This window comes from Pempheris klunzingeri, chromosome 1 (assembly GCF_042242105.1).
Source record: "Pempheris klunzingeri isolate RE-2024b chromosome 1, fPemKlu1.hap1, whole genome shotgun sequence".
Taxonomy (NCBI): Eukaryota; Metazoa; Chordata; class Actinopteri; order Acropomatiformes; family Pempheridae; genus Pempheris; species Pempheris klunzingeri.
In genome coordinates, this window is record NC_092012.1 from 16314745 (window position 1) to 16336249 (window position 21505).

Here is a 21505-nt window from a genome sequence, read left to right on the forward strand (position 1 = left end):
GACTGCAAAGAATGGGTAACCCATTACATGTGCCTCCTTTAAAGCCTAAACTCCATTTAACCTTTTAACCCAACATGCCTTTCCTAGACAGGCAGTAAGTGTCTGATTACAGAAGCAAACAGAACACCTTCCCTTCATTTTTCGCTGCAGCAAAGAGAAAGCAGAAAGAGAAAGTGGGATTCAGCATGAAAACAAACTCAAGACAGCTGGATCACTCACAGCCTGGATGGGAGGGCAAAAAGAGCACATTCCTTCACTTTTATCGAAAACAGTCCAACTAGGAAGAAAAAAAACATTTGCACTCCCAGAGAACAGTCTCTTCCTCCACAATGCATTGCTTTATGGTGCTACATGTTGGATTTGGACTTCAGGGCGAACAATATGCTCAGTTCATGATTCACTTAGTAGCGAAGGATTACATTTTTTGTATTGTTTGCTAATATGAGCAAATAAAGCTTTAAGGTACATTAACAACACCAGAAAAGTAAAGCTAACTCACCCATCCTTCAGATAATTGAACAAAATTTGTTTTGCTGTCTCTTCATGTGTTTGTTGTGAAAGCTCCTGCTGACCTTTCAGAAGATCAGGTGTCGCCTGGAAATGAGATGGAAATCTTCATGAAATAAGAGAGATCTTAACAAAGTGGAAAAAGATGTTCTTCTCTCGCAGATCCTCATTTTGAGAGGACTGAACACGACCATTTGTTGGAAAACACATACTAATATATGAAGTAAAGTAAGACACAAGTTAAAATAAAAGACAATTCAAGTTCCAATCACAGTGCTACAGCACAGCATCTCTGGCTCTTTACCTGAACGTCTGCGTCCGTACTGGTCTTTTTGTCTGTGGTGGACGGAGGTCTGGACAGCGATGCTGTTGAAACCTTTCCGGCTGAGGAGGCACTGTCCTCGCTGCCTTTACTCTTGAATGGTACCGCTGAGGAGCGAGTCTGTGGCTTTTTGTAACCCTGTATGGCGCCGACACCTTTAGAGATGGTGCTCTGTGGGGAGCCAGGTGCACTGGTGGCACGAGATGAAGCCCGGGAGTCGCCCTTGCCATCCAAAGCTGTGATCCAGGAATCCTGACCGCCGGCTGTTTTCTGCAGCCGTAGCTGTGAGGGCCGCAGGACGTGCTCCATCGATGTGCCTCGCTGGCGGCTAACCTCCTCCATGTAGCTAGAGCCATTTCGCAGGCCGAGGGCGCTATCCACGCTGCGTGAGCGCTTCCTGTCCTCCGGATTGATCCTGTTCCTGCGCCCTGCCCTGCCCCTGCGCTGCTGGCTGCCATCTTTACCATCAAACTTGTCAATGAGCTCGTCAACACCAGGAATGGAGCCTGTGTCAATGTCTCTGCCTGAACCGGGGAGGAAAGGGATGTAGCGGCGATTCTCGTGGCGGTTGATGGTTTCTGCATACAGGGCATCCATCTGTTCATCCACCAGAGGCTTGGAGGAGGAAGACGAGGAGGAGTGGCGTGAGCGGGAGGAGGACTGTAGAACTGGCCCACTGGAGTCAGTCCTGCGCAGAGGAAGGACATCAGGCTCACGGCGGGTGCGCTCGAGGCTGGAGTTGGTGCTGCTCATAGAACTGGGGGATCTGCAGGACGTCTTGCTCTGCTCACCCGTGGGACTCGACACAGTGGGGGGCTGAGGCTGGACTGGAGGCACCACTTGGGGCTGAGTTTTGGAGCCTAGCTTGGACTGAGGTGGATTCAGGTTGGTGAGACGAGGTTTGAACTGCGGCTGAGCCACTTGCGGTTGTGGCCTGGTCTGAGCATGCTGGGCTGGAGGCAAAGACTGAGGCTGTGACTTCGGCTTAGGAAGGGCCGTCTCACTTGGGCTCTGGGATGGGGGTTGCCTAATCTCTCGCGGCACAGGACCTTTATTCTGGTCCGGACTTGATGACTTGGTGTGGGACGGTGCAGGTACAGCAGATGTGGAGCCGCTCTCCTGCTGGTTCCCAGTCTCAGCCAGAGACAGAGGCCTTGAAGGCAGGCTGTGGAAATTATCAAGGTTCAGGGAGTTGGTGTCTGGATCATATGGCTGCAGTATCTCAGGGTGCTTCTGAAAGTTCAGAAGGACGGGTGATGTCTTTCCTTGTGAATCTGTGACACCATTTTGAGAAGCAGGGTTATGCATCATCTTCTGAGACCTGTACTCCATGAAGGGGCTGCTGGATCCAGCCTCCTTTCCTCCCCTGAAATCATACTCATCATAGTTCTCAATAAAAGAGCCCTCTGCGTCGATGTACCCATTACTGTTGGGGTCGATATAGGACTGGGGACCCCTGTCCTGGTTGTTGAGAACCACGTAGGGGTGTCCATCTATCCCTTGGACACGGATGCTGAGACCGTATGTCCCAGCTCCATTACTGTGCCTGGAGGGACGGGACGGCTGAGTGTGGCCCCGCTGTGGTCCGCTGTTAGGAATGCCAGTCACTCTGTAGGACTCCATCAGGAATGCAGAAGGAAAATAAATCCCTCTCCCTGGATCAGGTGGCCCACCTGTGCAAGCAAAGATTTCAACAGACTATATTAATCGGAGACGAGACACTACATAATTCAGGAACATAGACATATGTCCCCAGATCCACACTAATGAAACATTAAAGCTCTGTTGCATTTAATTTTGTCATCTGCTTTCATTTTCATTACTTGTTCTGCATTCTTAATGTTCTGTTTTCTCTCTACAGAGATCTTTTCTTTCAAAATGGCTTTGGCCATTAGGGTTAATGTGCTCTGGCCAAATAAAGACTGAGACAATGAGCTCCCCGTGTTGCCTATAACATCTCAGAACCCATAATATCTGTGAAAATATGAGTCAACATCAGCCACGTTCTTATCAACAGAAAAAATGACCAGGTACTGTTTAGAAAGGTCTTAGAGGTGTGTGACTAACAGGTATGGTATAACAAAATGACTGTTTACTGTGCACGACAAAGAATATAGGTTAATAGAAAGGGATTGAAAGATAACACTCTAACATGAGTCAGTCAGACGTGAGAAAACATAAGAACTCTGTCATCTCCACACAGCTTTAGAGGGTGTCAGGTTTACAGTGAATACGTTGTGTATGTGAGCATGTGTAAACACAGTGTAGTTGAACCTTGTAAATGGCGTTGTAATTTGCAGCCTCCACTCATGGGAAATGCCATGGAAAGAGAGCAACAAAATCTTATTTGGTTTCATTTTGTCACATTTATAATAATTGCTGGGTTGTCAGTGCAGATAGATTTGCAAGCGCGATCGTGGGAACACAGCAGGCAATAAATATCAAACTGTGTACAAATATTAAAGTAAGCTGCTTAATGTTCTTCAGACACATTTATGCTTGGGAAGCCGGTGAAGACAAAGCCATCAGCAGCCAGCATGTGTTTCACCGGACAATGGGCTTTCAACAGGTTCCTGTTTGCCTTGCTGATAGTGTCCCATTCTACCTGATGTTACAATACAAAGACGAACCAAGAAGGGCCTGGGAGAGGACACTGATAACACCGGCAACAAAGGCAAAACAGGATATATCGCATTAGCATGAAATGGGTGAAGACAGACCTATGGACAACTGATGGCCTATTTGTAAAAGTATAGCACCACGTAGAGTTGGAGATATGACAATATGTAGCTTTAGAGGATAAGTGTTTGTTAAGAGGCAAAGATTTTGCAATCTTGGTAATCAATTTAACATTAGGCCAAAACAAATCAATGAGTATGGTAGCTTTATGGCAATATATTATTATTTTTCCATCAATATGATACAGTATATTGATTTATCTGGTATTACATTTGCAAAAATGCACTACATTAGGGTACATATATCAATATTTCAAAATTGGTTAGCCAAGCTGGTGAGTTCCTGGTGGATCTACATGGCATTTTCCGCTTGAAATACCCCTCTGCTGTTTCTCCCCCAAGGAAAACATCTTATTTCATAAAAGTGTATTAATCTAATTACGTAAACCGAAGCTCTTTGTTTCATGCGAGGTGACCTGCCTCTGCCATATCTCCGCAAGAAACTATTTATTTAATACGTGCCAGCCCCTCCCAGCACCATGTGAGAACAATTCACCTTGGCTTTGAAAAGTTAGTAAGGTGATTGGTTTACCCCGTTGCTTCAATTAGTCAGAATTAGTCAGCTTCACACTCTTCAGTCTGCACAGGAGGGAAGACGGAGGCCAAGGTAAAGTGTCCTGCCCAGCAGGAAGAGTGCTGTCGAGGACAGATTAGCTACAGGAGACACAATAGACCCTTTCATCATTAGTGTCACATGTATCCAAAAGCACAAGGGCTGTGACAAAAGTGCAACTTTTTTTTCCTCCTATTGTATTTTTCCCTGCAAAAGAAGCAAACCCTCAGTGAGCTGTCCTCCACAGCGGACATGCTGCCTTCACTGACCTCTGTGCTGCAGAGCAGAAAGGTCAGCACAGGTTGGATGTCAAGGCCTCAGCTTTGATCTGTGCAGAGGGGAAACTCTGCAGAGCCTCATCACAGCAGATTTCTATCTGCTCATGTGAGCTGATTAGTCTTCTGTGTCACCGTTAGGGTCAGCTGCAATGTCTCACATGAGTAAATGGAGACTTCAAATCAGTAAAAATCAGCCGAGGGCGAGTCTTAAAGGAGTGAACGTAAAACAGAATCACTCCAGACAGCTCGGATTAACATTGTGGGAAAATATGATGAAGTTACGTAACATGAATGGGAGTTCACTAATGTGGAGCGACAGGTAAAATGCACCGTGAGCGCAGTTTAAGTGGTGCAGCACCGACGTGTGGTTTCTAAATGACAAACAGCTTCACGTTAGTCACTTTGTTAACTTTGGAGAAGAAACACTTTGACGCACTTTGTGGACGCGTCGCATCGCAGCTCAGTGCAACAGGTGGCATGAAAACACACCAGCAGCCTGAGGTTTACTGTAAAACTAAAGAGTTTCTTCACAGCTTTCTTGAGTCTTTAGTTAAGTCGTGTTTATAGCAAGTTAAACAGTCTTTTCTTGGTGTTAATTGTTTCTAGTAGAGTTTAACGCTCCCACATCAGCCTGAAAACCTCCACAATGAAACTGTTCGCTAGTTTACTCACCACAGTCGTGTCTCTCTCTTGTTCAGCTATCGCAGCTTTTTTCAAAAGTTTGTTTTAAAAGGAGGTTTAAAGAGGTAAACGCTTGAGCAAAGTGCCCCCGCCACCGCTTGCTAACTTATCTGGTCCTGTGTTGTTTTTTTCTCTGAGTGAGAGGCAGCAGGACAGTTTGAGGAGGACGTCCGTCCGACCCTCCGGGCCGCTCCGCCTCCCGAAACAAGCGCACCGACCCGCCCACCCACTCAGGACCTTGTCCGCTGGTCCAGGAACAGATTTCACACCAGGAGTCTTGCGTGGAGCATCTGCAGGCCCGGACCCGGACCCGGGCCCAGCCCAGCCTGGACCGGCCGGGCACGGCTCGGTTCAGTCCAGTAGGGCATTCAGAGGCTCTGAAAGCAGCGGGAAACAAGCTGTGGGTGCGACCTGACACCCGCTTAGTTAAATAGTAATATCAGCCCATTGAAGAAGGCAAACATGAAGTCTGTTAAACCGAATAAATTATAATGAATATTACATTTTAGCCAAAGAAAGCTATGAAGGTGTGTTTTATTGTGTTTGGAAGAAGTTGGACTAACATCAAGAACAAAAAAACAGTCTCGTTAAAATAAAATGAGCTCATAAATTGTGAGTATGAGTCAATATTTTGCTGTGAGAAAAAAAAAAGTGTATGGGTGGATGTAGGACACAGTGCTACTAATATATCCTTCGTAGAAATACTGCACAAATAAACCCAAAATACTGAAATATTTACGAAATACTGGGAGATTAAAGTAACAGGTCACACATTTGAGTTCATAAATGCATGTTCATTTCTTGCACAACGCGGTGGTTTTGTGAATTGTTTAATTTAATAAAGGATTTTTCACGTATATGATCGCCTCAAACTTGTTTAAAGTTTAATTATTTGCACTCTGCATGAATGTAATTTGCAGCTGCATGTCTTTAAAAACCGAGAGCGTCATCTAGTGGATTGTACGCTGACTTGAATGCGGTTAGTTAACGAGAACCTGTGCTGGTGCATGCGTGTGCAACTTACGCAGACAGGGCAGTAAACGCACCACCACAGGCAGTGAGCATGTTGTGTGATGCGCTGGGATGTTGGGAGTCCAGCATGGCAGAGTAAAATCATGTCATGGGTCCTGCTGAGTGGGAGGAAGTAATGTTGCTCCGGAGAGCGAGTATAATTTCAGAAATGAAATGAGCATGGACTTAAAGTGGAAGTGCAGGAGTAAGCGAACAACACTGAGCATGTGATAAATAATATCTAGGATGGCATAAAGAAGCAGGTAGTAGCAGCAGTAGGATTACAGTGAGCTCCAGTCACACTGTGGGTGCACTGGGATGTGTACATACTGTATATAAATATCTAACCACTCAGGTGCGTGCAGAATATCTCATAGAACAGAGGCAACACCGTGTTATGATATTTAGTTTTCACAGCATTTTGAAAAGGGAATACCCATAATTATAAACAGAACTGTATAGAATAAACCATTATAAAAAATAAACTGATAAATAACCAAAGAACTAAATTTGCTTCTGCTTGTACTGGCACACTAAAAAAACAGAAATGCAGTTAATTCTGAGTGACCAGAAAAGCATTAAGTCCTGTATGATGTTAAGAAATCCAATAAAAACACACAGTAAACGTTGTATTGTCGTTAACACTGTGTTAGTTAACATTGGATCGCGTGATATTGTGAAGTTTTTCCTCATATTTCTGTTGTTCAGAACATAAAAACCAGGTGGACAAAATATGAGAAACACAAAATTAAAAAAATTAAAAAAAGAAAAGATTGTCAAGCACCGAAAGCTGGATCCCAGCTGTCCAGTCAGATTTGTAATCTTGTTCCTGTCAGCTGCTGCATTGCTGCATACGTTTAACCAACATTTACACTCAAGCACGATTTCAGTAAAAGTACTGTTTTGGTACTGAGATGTTGTTATGTGTAAAAAAAAAAAAAGTCAAACAATTCCCAGCTCTGCTCAGAACATTTATTTTTGTGGTGCTGGATGCAAAAAGCCAATAAAAGTACCATCACTTCTCATACAGTATTTCATACTATGAGTTTCCCTACTTTCATAATATGAACAGTCTGGACTCAAATTGCTTTTTTTTAAATAAAAAATGTAGTAATGCCACAATGTTAAAATACCCATGACCACTAAGCTACATACTTAAATGTCTATATAGTTAATACTACTGCAAAAGTGGTTATAGTTTTCAAATTCTACCTAAAAGCACTGCTAATGACTTGCACTGAGATTTTGAAGGGATGATAAACTCAAAGGTCTTTCTATAAGCTTCGCCACTGCACTATAAACTACATTAAGCTGCAGGCCCAGCTGCCCCTGTGCCTTTGTAGTGGGCCACTGTTTATATTTGTGTCCGCAGAGAGACCGCACAGCACCACAGCCTTTAATCTGCGCTCAGTGCCACTGTGTTGGGTTACAGCAGCACACAATGAGAGCTCTGTTCTCCGCTGAGGTGCCACAGCTGGGACCTCTGGGCATGCTCAGTACATAGCTCAGTCTTGTCCTGATTAGAAGGACTTGCAGGACAGCTCAACCTGACGGACATGCACCAGACATGTCATAGAGGAACATGCTTAGCTCATTCTTTTCCATCTTTTCCATTGTGGATTTTTGACTGAATCATTTTTGGAAAAGTTGCTGTGAATTTAACTTGGCTCTGCACCAATATGACAGGAAAAAGCCAAAACTCAAGACTGAATTTCCCGCTCTCAGTCTGTTCAGTTTATAGAAAATAGGGTTTGTGCCTGGTGGACAAGTGGAGAACTACAAATCCTTGGGCGTAACAATTTCCTCTTCTTTAAAGTGGGAAGTCAACACAACAGGACTGAAGAAAGGACAGCAAAGACTTTTCCTTTTCCTTCCTGTGACATGAAAAGCTGGAAAACCTTTCCATATCATAGAAAGCACCATCAGACTATGAAAAAAGGGACACAAAATTCTTACAGATGCTTCTCAGACAGATTTGCAACTTCCTCCTGTCTTTTAAAAGACTGGAAAAGTATTAGAACTAGGCTCAGCAACAGCACTCACCCAGGGGCCACTCACACCCTTAACTCCTGTGACTCACCAGTGTGCACAATGTTATTATTCTTGTCCATAAGACGCTGCAGTCATGTCAGTAACAAAAGGCCCCTCTACCGTTACCTCTCTTACACAGGACCCCCAGACTCTTTCTGTGACATGAAGCAGGTGAACCAGAGCTCTCAGGTGCTGAACCTGAAGCAACAACTCCACACGACACTCCTCTTCACAGATATACCAAATACAACAGCACAGTAGCTTCAGCATGCTGTGCAGCCGTAAAGATTGCTTATAATTTCATAGTAGTTTTCAGGAAGTTTGCTTGTTATGTAACATGGTACAAATGTTGGGGAATGTATTTGAAAGAAAAGCTCGGTTTAAGAAGCACTCTTAGTGCTGCACGCAGTAGCAGAGAAGCGAATTATCTTACTGTTCAGAGCAGGAGGAGCAGCAGGCTCTTTGGTGGGACTTCAAGGATGTGAGCCAAGGACTTTGTGTCAGCTGGCCCAGCAGCCATGACAGGAAGTCAGCCTTCAGACATGGTGGTCCCACTCCTACAGAAAACATGCGCACCCTCCACCATCAGCCCAACACACTCACGCGTTCTCTTCGTCCCTGCAGAGAGCATTGAAGAACGACAGTCATGATTTACGTTGCCTCACTGAGCTCACCACAGGCAGAACAGCAGTCAGCAGTTTTCTGCCAAGTGTGACCTCTGTCAGAAAGCTGAACTGGGATCAGACGTCTCAGGACGTGACGAGTACTCTCATGCTCGCATCTGCACATGGGTAATTCTGTGCAGATGTGCGGGGCCTGAGATTTACAGAGAATCAGTCCTCCCGGTTTAGAGCAGCTTTTTCATGACACTTCAGGGATTCATTAACTTCAGCCACAGCACAAGTAGCAGATTGAGAGCTGCGATCTACAGAAGCGGAAATATTCATTAGAAAACACAGTTTAGGTTTGTACTTCTCATAATAGCTGCATTCATTTCATTCCTGCACACTAGTTTCAGCTCTTCCATTTGTTTTTTATTTAGTCATTTATGGATTTTGTCGCCGCATTTACATAATGCACGTCAAAACTAAACCACCTTGAAATTGACACCGAGGGAAAAAAAAACTAAAGATGAAAATTCACATTTAATCAGTTTATTAAAAGACAACGTCCGTGTGTTCTAAAATTAATTCCCCTTGTTGATAAATATTCAGGACATGTCTCCAGCTCTTCATCCTGCATACATCTAAATGCAAAATAAAAAAAAAAGTAGGAGCACAGCACATGTACAGTACGCTGCTATCACACTTTATTAAAAATAGAAACATATATTCATAGCACTTTTCATACAGACTACAATGGTCCACTGGTATTATTTTCAAAAATGAGTTACATACTATAAAACACTCATTTGGCCTAAATCCACTGTAGAAAAGTCTTGAAAAAACAAACAAACAAAAAAAAAAGGAAGTCTAAATGAACCCTCACGTTTCCGAGCTCCTCCTACTTCATCCTTCCTGTGCCTCGTCATGAAAGAAAACTTTATGGAGAGAAGAAAATGCAAATATGGAGAAGAAACAGAAAGAAATGTGTTTTTGCTCGGTGAGAGAAATAAATGCACATACAATTGTGTTTAAAAAAAGATGGCACATTTATTGCAACATAAATGTTATATACATTGTGTTTTTCTGTTGAAAAAGACAGAAAAAATTCAAATTCTCGTTGCCGCAGTTTTTTTTTTTTTTTGATGCATCGACAAAACCTTTTCATTTGACACAAGAACAAATCTTTAATCAATCAACAACGGAGACTGGAGAATAAGATGGAGGTTGCACTTTTAGGAATCTGGAGCTCGTACGAAGCCTTTTAAAGTACTAGACTACGAGCAACAATTCAGCTATTTTCTTGAGATGCCATTTGTAAATTTCCTGTAATAATGGACAGGTTATTGTAAATAACCGTACATTTTACTATCTAATATAGTAAAATAAAGTAAGAAACTTTTTACTCAAAACTTTTGCTTTCAAAAATCTAGAAAGAGTAATATTTAGAATTCAAGAAATATTCTTACAGTATTATTGTATAAAAGACTAACTACAGTGAAAAATAAGCCAAATGTTTTTTTTTTCCTTTTCATTTTCTATTTTTGCCGTATATTATACAAGGGAAAGCATCTGGGAATACAGCAAAGTCTAACTTGGCAAACAGAGGAGCAAAGAAATATAGGAAGAACAGGAAATTAAAAAAAAATGAAGGAAAAGAGCAGGAAGTGGCATACATTGTACCCTCAATCAAAGTCTGCCAACATGAATACAAGCTCATGAATACTGAAATGAAGGACAAGGCCACATTCAGTCAGAGAATACACACAAACTGTTTGTTTTTTTATCAGTGAAAAAGTTTTAAAGTCATAAATCTTTAATGTAAACTCTTGCGGTGGCATCTTTTACTCTAATTTAAGTCCCTTTTTTGTACAGAATAGTCATTCTGAATGTGGCAGCCTTGTTTAAGGTGTGGATAATGATAGAAGACAATATACAAAGAAATAAATGGAATATAAAGCAAGTCTTAAGACCAAAGACTTAAAAGGAGAAACGTAAAGCATGCACACTGATAGGGAAAACAAAATAAAGCCATTCCAATGTCTTAAAACATAAAAAAAAAATCCTGTTAACTGTTTTTGTTCATTATTGTGCTACAGTTCTATGATATTCGACAAATGTATGAAATATCTAGTCTGTCTTATTGTACTGAGTATATCACGGCTTGGATCAAAACATCATTAAAAAATAACTTAGAGGTTCTCTCCACTGACTGAAACTGGACATTATAATGGTGGAAGCCTAAAGAAATGACTTGTTACAACACAAATAAGCATAGCTCAATTTTACTGAGAATAACTGCGTTCGACATGTATTACCAGAAAGAAAGATCACGCAATGTGTTATCAGGCCAGGAGAAAATGTGGTCGTCGTTTTCTTTTTCTTTTTTTAATAACTACGTCTTCATCAAGCAGTCTCTGATTAGCTGGTGGCGGGGTAATGACAAAAAAAACAAGCCACTTCTGTGCTGATGTCAGGAGCGTGAAATTGTATGGAGGCTAAACAAAGACAAGAATCTGCAAAATATGTCACTGCTTACGTTTAACACTATATGACAAAGGAACCCTTTTCCTTTAGTTAAGACACTAAAAAATATGCAGGGAATGCTAAGGTTTGCAAACCGTTTGCTCTCTGTCTGTTCACTGCTCACTACCGAGGAACCAAAAAACACAACTAAATCTGAGCTTTCAGTAAAAATAGAGTTTGCCATTCATCTGTCACCTTTGGAGACAGTATTGTTGATGCTAATGTTGTCGGGCCTATTATTCCGCTGGTCAGTGGCACAGACACTGATCTAAACTACACAGAAACAAACACAGGTAGTTTTGGTTACACACGTGGCCAGTGGCAGAATGAATAAAATATAAATAATATATCCTCTTTTTTTTAAAATGGGGCGCTTACGTCTTCGTTTCTAACAGCTAATGACCATTTTCAGTTGGGCATAAATATCTCTAAAACTCTAAACTGGCCAATAAATTAATCTTCTCAGTGCCACAATATTTTTTTCCCCTCATCTCGGACTCGCCAAAGATTTACCAGGGTGGAGTGCTCAGTTTTCACGGTGACACTGGCAAACTATAGATCAACTGAAAAGCTGCATACTTCTCTTTGAATTTACTTAACTTTCCCTTTAGACATACACTTTATAGCTCAATAACATAATAAATAGAAAAAAAAAAGAAACAGACAAACAAAAACAATTTGCTGTTACAATGCATTCGTCAATTCAGTTTAGGCACAAGGCAATTTCCACATACGGTTGGAGGAGATTGCGAAGTCTCTGATTGTTCAGAAGCAACACACTTCTTGCAGACAGTGATATGTGCTTATTTTTCTTTGTGGGGAGAAATTTGCAGATGGAAACTGGTCGCAGGGAGCTGGACGCTTGGCTCTTCTTCAATCTTAGGATTGGATTGTGTTAGTCTCGTAGTTTGCTTCAAGTGGTCTGTCTCCTCCAATTGGTGTCACAAACTGTGAGTCCTGTCTGTCACTGGGAAGCAAGGTCACCGACTCAAACGGGACAGAAATGATCTGGATCTCCTTGATCTGAGGAGAGGACGGGAGAGACACACTGATTAGACATCAGGTTGTCACACAAGGTACAAAACTATTTCTATATTTTAGATTTAAAATTACGACAAATTATTGATTTTAAAGTGCTATTGCTGCTGTTTCACATATTTATAGATGCTTCTCCTCATTCCAGTGAGGTGAGTAGAGCTGAAACAACTAAATCAGATAATTCACTGGTCGCCAGACATCATGTGGTTCTAGCTTCTCCAATGTAAATATTTGCTTGTTTTGGTTTACCATTATAAATGGAATAACTCTGGGTTTTGGACTATTGGTCATAAAAAATATATGATGAGTATGATGATTTAGGAAGATTTCAGAGGATTTTGAAAATTGTAATGCACATTTTTCACCATTTTATAGACAAAATTAACATGTAAATAAAACCCAAAACATAGAAATGATAAAAAAGACACCAAATTGTTTGATAAAAAGCTACAAGATAAAAACGAGTTTTGAGATCCTGCCTGAGATCCTGAGATGATTGATTTGTCAATTGTTTGAAATAACAATCTTATGCTCAGATTAATCTAGATGAAAAATGATGGTGAGAAATAGAGGCAATAGTACCTGTCTGCTACTCAGAGGTGGCCCATGGGGTTAGATGTGTCAGTCAGGCCAGGATGGACCCCTGTGTGAGCTTGTTGGCCATCACCGGAGCCACCAGACACCTTTTCCTCCTCCCTTCTCTTAAGGCAGGCTGCTTTGGGGTTCAAATTCCGCTCTGTAGGTTTAGAGACACAGACGGACATTCCTTAGAGCAAAAATAGTGGGAGCTCTGATGATATAATACTATCATCATCAGCTAGCATATTTTCACAGTTAAATTCAACAGCTTCCCAGCAGTAACTCTGCTGGCGTTGTGATATTTTAGCTGAGGATCCATATTTGGCAGTTCTTTTAGTGAAATAGCTCGCTATAAATCAGAGTGCAGCTCTGTTTACGCAGTTCCCCTTTTTTCAACTCTATATTTACAGGATCCTCTAGACGCTACATGAAATTGCAGCCTGCAGGACTGTTATATGAAAACATAAAACATTTAAAAGAATCAGTATTGATCTGATGTGATGTAGTACTGACATTTCATTTTTCTCTCCACACTTTATTTTAGCGCTGTGCTGTGCTTACTGAAACCATTATCATTCTGGTATATGCGTTGGCTCTGCAGTAACGGTACCCTTGCAAAATAGGGTAATGGGGGGGGGCAACAGAACGTTAGCTGGACGTTATTAAATCGTTATCACAGAAGCTTGTGTGAAGTGGAACAGTACTGATCTGTTGGTCAGTGTCAGTGGTGCATGCTGCTGCCAGAGTCAAATGAGTTGCCAAGTCATCTCCGACTGACGTTGGCTATTAAACAATGAATGGTTGTAAAGACGTGCAAAGAAAATGCGTCGAGCAACTGACGTTGGTTATTAGACAACAAACGCTTGGCGCATCTTTCTTTACAACCATTCACTGTCTCAAAACCTGCCATTTTGTGTGTAGGTTGCTAGCTCTGGTGTTTCACGCAGCGATGGGAACTTTGAAAATGGTAACATGCAAATAGAGGAAGAAGAGGAGAATCCTGACAGAAGTAGTTGGCCAGTGGCCTACTTCCTGTGAGTCAGACTAGATGGACACTGACCTCTGACTTGTTGCTCCAAGTTAAGTATGACGGCCACAGCCTGATGGAGGATGAGCAGTTTAGTCTGGGGTTTTTCGCTTTTCAGGTGCAGCTGGCACATGCGACCCAGCTCCTTGAAGGCCTCGTTGATGTCTCGCACCCTTAGGCGTTCACGGGCGTTGTTGGCCATCCTCCTCTCGCGCTCGCGCTCAGCCTTCTGCTCTGGATTCAGGTCTTCGTCTTCAGTGATACTGCGGGAGAAAGGAAGAAATGTACCTGCAGTCAAAACTGGTTTACAGTTCAAGGCACACAACAAAAACCAAACTTAGTTGAAACTAAGAGGAACAGAAGAGAAATCAGACAACAGCAGAGAGATGAAAAGACATGAGAGAGGGAACACATGAAACAAAGGTCTGGACTCAAACCGGCGACACTATGGCTCATGGTTGCTGCCTTAAACCCACAGGGTGCCTCTGCCTCACAAAATTAAAACTAATCTCATGATTTTGTAATAATGTGCACTCATTATGTTGAGGCGGCATGCTACATTATTAAGTATTATAGTGCTACACTTTGTAAAAATAACACTAACGACATTAAATGAGGCAACTTAATTACCCCAAATTAATGGCACACATTAATGTTAGTGACAGCTTATCAATATAACATAATGTAGATTTACTTTTTAGCCTGCAGCTAAATATGTTTCAGTTTCAACCGCTTCCCTACTTATTGCTGCTCCTGCAAGATTAATAGCACGAACAGAGAGGAGCGTACATGTCCAGATTCAACTTATCAGCATTAATGTGTTTGTTTTTATAGGCTATATTTCTTTTTTCTCTGAGTGCTTTGATAAAAAAAGAGTATTGATTTTGTAGTGGTGTTGATGGGGGATTCAGCATCTTAAAACTACAACAATTATGATGTAAAAATCTGACAGAAATCTATCATACTGGTGTAAAACGTAGAAGTAAGTATGTAGGATTTTGCTTTTTCATATTAATGTTTTCCTCATCCTCTCTTCCTTAGAAAAAAAAAACACAGGATCAAGATTTGGGTCGGTTTTAACAATTTTCAGTTTAAATAATTAATCTCTCACATGATCTCACACCTAATCAAACCCTCACCAGTTAAACTCTAAATGAGTTCATTTTTGGAAAATATATATATTTTTTATTTGTGTATCCATATGTTGTTACCTCGTGCGTGTGCCTGCTCGGGGTGTCCTCTTGCCGCTCTCATCATCTGACTTGTCATCGGTGGAGAGGCTATCGTGCATCTCATCCTTGTCCTGTTTCTCCAACTTCAGCTCCAGAGTGGCAGGCACCTGGCCGCTCAGGGCTGAAGTAAGACCTATGGTAGACAATGCACATTTAAACGTAAGAAATTATACATAAACAAGGCCACATTATATTGTCATCCATATAATGAGTTGTAAGGCCGGGGAGGGTGCATCAGACCTCTGAATACTTCCAACTGGTGGTTAAGTTCTGCGGTGGATGTGGAGCTGGCGCTGGGCAGACCTCCATGGCTGTTGTTGAGGCTGGCAGCATCGTCAGCATGGGCACCACCCTGCTGCAACACAGACAGGAAGGACATTGTCATGAAAGGAAGCAGACATTCTCTGGAGACAATACATAAAACAATACTTTTCAGAAAGAGAGGAGTTGCTGTATGAGACCCTAAATTGGAACATCTAAAATAGAGGATTAAACTTTCAGTGCAATGGCAGGCAGTCGTCGGTGACATACTGTATTATGATAGATCCAATAGATCCACAGAGGTCAAGGATTTAAAAAAAAAAAGATGTTTCCACATGTTCATGCCAGTTACTAGCTTTTGAACTGAAATTTAGATTGGATGCCATTTGACAGCCTGTAGATATTGAAAAATGAAACTATTCATATGAAAAGCAATTTTTTGCAAACAGAGCATGAGACAAGTTCAGGGTCTAAGTCATTCAAGTCTGTCATTCACAACACCGGGGGGTGCTTTGGTGATTTGCTTCACAGGAGTAAGTTGTAGAATGCATCGCCAAAGGTGGAAATCAGAAAAAATAAAAGCCATCTCTGTAGCAAAACTTAAAAAAAAGACCTCTTTATTTGTCCCACTGCTGAGACATTCTCAGGCTCAGCCCTCTGCAACCACAACTAAGACCACGTCTGTTTCTCATGTCTAAAATGAGACAAATCCTCCTGTGTTCTGTTTCAAAAGATGTCAAGACGAAACCACTCTCCTGTCTGATGATTTCCTTCTTACTTTGTCTACATTCATAACATAAAAATGGTCAACTCCCACCATGTTGTACCACAAAGTCCCTCCTTCCTGAGGTTTACCACATGTTCTTGTGCTATTTCATTTCCCCACTGAGAACCAGAGAAAGGCGGGGAAATCGTCACTGAGGGTGGAGGGTATCCCCCTTTTTCTTATGGAATGTGATCCCCAGTCACTGTTGGCCTCTGTTAACCCCGCCACCCTGAGACCCTCCCCTTCCTCAGCACTACGCTAATCTTTGCTGTGCTCTCAACAGGTGTCCAAACAACTCTTTGTCTGGAGGAGGAGGAGGGAAGCTGGGGCTCTGGCAAGAAAAGAACGCTGCCATTTTCATGGCTGGGCCTGATTACCATACAGCTGAGGACCTCTATTTGGGTGGAGGCCGCGGGTTCAGACACACGTTTCCAACGATTCAGATTTCCTGGGTTGTTAAAAAGAAGTGATGAAAAGGGAGTGGAGGGGGGTAGAGGGTGGGGTGTCAGCCGGAGTAAAAAGCCTGTGGCTGTGCCGTGCCGAGGCTGGTGAGCTCTGTCTGAGGGGACCTCTTCCCAAACAGGAAGTGCTGTGTTAGTGCAGACACAGTATGTTCTATCTCACAGTCGCCGTCGGTCAACATCACTGCCACAACCCAGCTCTCTGTAACAAATACATCAAACTGAGCTCTTCTGACAACCACACAAAAAAATTCTTGTTAGGGCACAAAACAAGCTACAGTGAAAGGTCCAACAACTTTAGCATCACAGTGAAATTCCACAGTGACAGAAAGCACAGATCTTGTTAGCAAACTGGAAACTTTACCTGCATTTAAAATAAGTTTATGTTGGAAAAGGAAATTTGAGACCAGAGCGGGACATAAAAAATCCTGACATGTAGTTGGACCAAAATACAGTACAGCTTTGATGATCATGCAAACAGAACACAAGCAATATCTTTTTGGTGAAAAATACTGAAATATATATAAAAATAGGCATCAGAGGAAAATATTTTCATGTAGTGTGTATTTCTGTGCGTGGGGATCGGTTGTATGCTTGTGTGCGAGTTTCATTTCTGCTGGATGCCTGAAGTTGAGCAGGAAAAACATGACTGGACAAGAACTGAATCAATTAGTTGATAAACTGATTAGTCAATCGACAGAATGATAATCGGCAGCTATTTTGATAGTTTAGAGCTCCAGTATTTTAGTTGACTAATGACTGGTATGTAGAAAACCGATTGCCATTGGTCCAGGAGATCACATCCACCAGCAGCCAAGAAGGGGCACCGAACAAGTTACAATGGCTGTAATGTAATTCTTCAGGGCAATAGTGGCCGATCAAATCACATGCACTAAAAGTCCTAGTTTTTGCATCTCACAGGCTCAGATTGTTATTCGAAGTTTCTGACAACATTACAGAAAGGATCCCTACAGACAGACCTGCAAGAACCTTTTTGTTTACCAGAAACATCAACTATTCAAACCTACCACACCCCATCGGTCAGTCGGACAAAAAAACAATATGAAGACATCATCTTAGAAAGTGAAAGTGAAAAATGCCCCTTTTGATTTCCTGAAGTCTGTCATTTCACAGACAAAATGATTCACTGATAAAGAAAATAACTGTAAGCTGCAGTACAAATTAAGCACAGACATACAGTTTCAGATACTGTTTGTATCAATATTGCATGAAAACCTTATAAATATTTAAATGGATTCCTTTTTGTTAAATTAAAAACTTAATAGGGTTTAATGTGTCTCTATCTGATTAAATAAATAAATAGATAAAATTGTATGGTTCAACTTCTGGAAAACCAGATCTGACTGTAATATCTAAATTAATGTCAATAATGGGAGTATATAATTTAAATCAGAGGACAAACATATAAATAAAACGTATTGTTGAATATGTTTATTTGTCTATGGCTTCCATTATTTGCATCCAGTATCTTTACAGATAAGTTATTTGAGCTCCTATTTGTGACAAAAATTATTTCCAAACACCTTCGGGTTACAGTTGGACGAGTCACCCCATTTTAATTTCCACAGCAGATGTGTTCCAATCTCTTGGCTCTTTCAAATGAAATACCTCGAATGGAGGCCGGCTGATTTATACTGAGACCTGCATTCCCCTGTTTCTCAAAAGGTTTACACTTTAACTCTAAAAGACACACTTCCTACACTGAAGCACAACTTCCCTCCATTACGCCTGTTTTTCTCATTGCACTCTAACCCTTGTGTATACAGCCACTCTCGGGAGGGGGGTGAGCCTTAGGCCAGCCATTACACTTATGGAAAATATGTCAAGAGAAATTCGACTGTTCATGTGTGGAAAATGTCTACTTTTTACATATGGCAGCAGACCTGTTTTGAACAGGTGGCCAGGGCTTCTTGAGCTGTGAAGTTTGACGAATAACATACAGGAACACACCAATGAAAATAGCCTTTTTTCCCCTCACTTTATGCAATATCCCAAATATATATGCAATTTAAGATCTAAATACTTATGTGAAGTTCTCATACCATCGCTGCTGTCCGACTTGGAACCAATGCGGAGGCAGGGAAGTTTGCTCCAATGGCTGCGATTGGCCCATTTTGTGCCTGTCCCAGCAGACTGTGTATGTCGCTGGGCAGACTGGTGGTGGAGCCCACTGCATGGTTCCTCAGCACAAGTATTGCATCATCCAGTCTGTCCAGACGATCCTCCATTCGAGACTGGGAGGACCAGAGGGATTGAAGAGGGAAGGGTTAGGGAGAGGGAGAAGAGAGGGAAAAGAAGAGCAGAGCAGCTTAGTATAAGCACATTAGGACAAAAATTGAAAACACTGATTGTATGGTGTGGACTTGAAAAGAAACAAAAAAACATCTGAAACATAGATAAAGAAGGCAATTCAAATGCAAGATCACTTGAGCCGTTTCAGCTTGAGTTGTAACAGTCAACAAAATGTCTTCATTTCTGTTAGACTGAATAATTGACCGATGCAAAACAGACACTTGAGGAGCTTCAACAATTAATTTAGAATTTAACATCTGCAAGCTGGAGTGGCTACAAAAACAACATAACATGATAATATGGCAACAGAGGCAACCAAAATGAAACTGCATTTCACTGTGAGGAATGTGGACCGCAAAACCAAAATGAGGAAAGATGTATGGAACACGTAATGAGTAAAGGCTCTATCTGAAGAGTACCTCGCAGACATCCTTTAAGAAAGACATGGCATCCTGGAGATGCTCATGTAACTGCTGATGAACTCTGTTTTTCTGGCAAAGTCAAATAAGAATAGGACAGGATTATGAAAAAAGATCAGTATCTATAAATACTAGAAACACACTGTGGATAAAGATTGTTTTTGCAAAGACACACAGACAAGAAGTGCCGGATTTAGAAAGCACAGAGCTGCTGACCATTCACTTTGTCAGGATGAAGATGCACATTGTTAGCACATTTAATAACCCTTTCTACAGTATTTGTCTTTTCTCCTTTTCTTTGGGTTTGTAGGAGGTGTTACACAAAGTGTACATCCTCCACATTATAGTTAATTACATGCACAAAAGTTTCTTTACATCATTTAGACCCAAATCCCGTGTTTTGTCATAGAATAATTAGAAGTTACAATAATTGGCATTGTTGGTAAAAGCTGCCTTCTCCATTGTCCAATATCACCCTGATGTCGTGCAATTATAATACATATTGCTTTTACCGTTTTATTCATTATATCCAGCTGTGCCTTTCAGTATAGCCCAGTGATGTGAAGCAACAGGCCACACTACAGGAATGTTATGTGGATTATCAGAGCCGGCTATTTTACAGAATTTAATACAAATAAGACTCAGCCTCATATAAACTACCGTCAGCGGCCCAGTAACCATATTTACTCACCATTAGTCAATGTGGCTGTAATCTTATCCTTATCCTCGACTCGCATGTTTAGACAGTTGTTCATCCCTGTTCTCTAGAACTAATGGGGCTTTCCAAAGTATAGTTTTTGACTCAGCTACCAGGGAACTGTGATCTATGTTTCTATTTCAAGAATCCCTTAACATTTGCATTCTTCTCCAATAATTATTCATCATCTGGTTGTATGTGTGATTGTGTGTATCTGTCTGTCCGCAGCTAATCTCACATACCACTGGACCAATCAGCTTATCATTTTTTTGTGTTATTTTTTTATGCCTGTATGCTCAATGACTTCTAGCAGTTGTGGTGATTAAAGAATTCTTCAGTTTGACATCACAGTGCAAAGGACATACAGCTAAGCTAAAAAAAAGCTTCTTAAGTTAAATTCTTAAGGCTCAATGTTTTCATTTTTCACTGTTTAGATTGGAAAAATATACAGTGCCAAGAGATTTTACAGATGTGTTATCTCAATAAACTGTTCTAGATGTTGAAAAAAAGACCCTATATGGGTTCCAAGATGTTTGGCAAACCAGCAATAAACCAGAGAGTAATTAGCTTTTTCTGTGGCAAGCACATCTGTGGGTTAATAACTTAAACGGACATAATGTGAATGAGAAAATACTTTTTTCTGGTGGTTGAGCATTGTTTTGTATTATTAGTTTTTATTGCTACATTTCTATTCATCATAAAAAGCTATTTGTACTTCCGTGATAATAAGCACTCCACCATTTAATAAATGACCTATAATAAACCTCCCAGGAGAAAATGTAAATGCACGACATGTGCATCAGGTAGTAGGCTTGATGAAAGCTGATCTGCAGCTCAGGTCGCATGGCAGCGAAGGAATCCTGGAGAAGTGGCTCAGCAAACAGCTGCCATCCTCACACCAGCCCCCTGAACTAAACCCACCCCCCAACTGTCATCCCCGTCCTGGCCCACGGAGTAGAGGACAGATGGCAAGCCCCAAGGGACAGGTATTGTTCAGTTTGGTTATCCCCCTACCCCCACCTTCCTCAGCAAAACATTTGTCAGACAGGAATCTCCCTGTAATGCAAGCTCAGTCCTTCACGGTTAACTTATCTAAAGTGAGCATTCATCATATCCTTCGCTCACTGGAGGATGAGGCGGACAGGGAGCTTACCAGCGAGTGAAGGGAGTTCTCATAATTTGGAGAGGAGGGGGTCTGTCCACTAGCACGGGGCCATTGGTTGGTACCTGATGAGAGAGAAAGAGATGGAGCGGAGGCCAGTGTTAACAATTATTCAGTTTCAACATGGGTAATAGCTATATCCTGCTCCACTGGGTACAAGCTAACTGACACACACAATAACATGCAGTCATAACACACCGACATCCTGATTTTCTGGTTTCTTGTTGTTCTTTGTGGGATATTTTTATCATTTAAGGCTCAACTGCATCACTTCCTGATGGCTGGACTACATCCTGACAAA

At 41.6% G+C, this 21505-nt stretch overlaps 2 protein-coding genes across 3 annotated transcripts in view; both read right to left on the reverse strand.

Annotated features, from left to right (window-relative positions):
* The window catches only part of cgnl1 (cingulin-like 1), a 29003-nt gene extending 23803 nt beyond the window's left edge, over nucleotides 1-5200 (reverse strand). For both annotated transcript variants that reach the window (XM_070830141.1, XM_070830133.1), the window contains exons 1-3: nucleotides 5071-5200; nucleotides 812-2502; nucleotides 500-594 (exon numbers count right to left, since the gene is read on the reverse strand). In XM_070830141.1, the coding sequence (XP_070686242.1) occupies nucleotides 500-594; nucleotides 812-2452 (1736 nt within the window). In that variant the 5' untranslated portion in view covers nucleotides 2453-2502; nucleotides 5071-5200. The remainder of the gene's footprint in view (nucleotides 1-499; nucleotides 595-811; nucleotides 2503-5070) is intronic.
* Nucleotides 5201-11598: 6398 nt separating this feature from the next.
* The window catches only part of tcf12 (transcription factor 12), a 76923-nt gene continuing 67016 nt past the window's right edge, over nucleotides 11599-21505 (reverse strand). The window contains exons 13-19 of the mRNA XM_070846315.1: nucleotides 21196-21269; nucleotides 18677-18868; nucleotides 15366-15480; nucleotides 15105-15258; nucleotides 13927-14156; nucleotides 12870-13023; nucleotides 11599-12272 (exon numbers count right to left, since the gene is read on the reverse strand). Coding sequence (XP_070702416.1) covers nucleotides 12881-13023; nucleotides 13927-14156; nucleotides 15105-15258; nucleotides 15366-15480; nucleotides 18677-18868; nucleotides 21196-21269 — 908 coding nt within the window. The 3' untranslated portion in view covers nucleotides 11599-12272; nucleotides 12870-12880. The remainder of the gene's footprint in view (nucleotides 12273-12869; nucleotides 13024-13926; nucleotides 14157-15104; nucleotides 15259-15365; nucleotides 15481-18676; nucleotides 18869-21195; nucleotides 21270-21505) is intronic.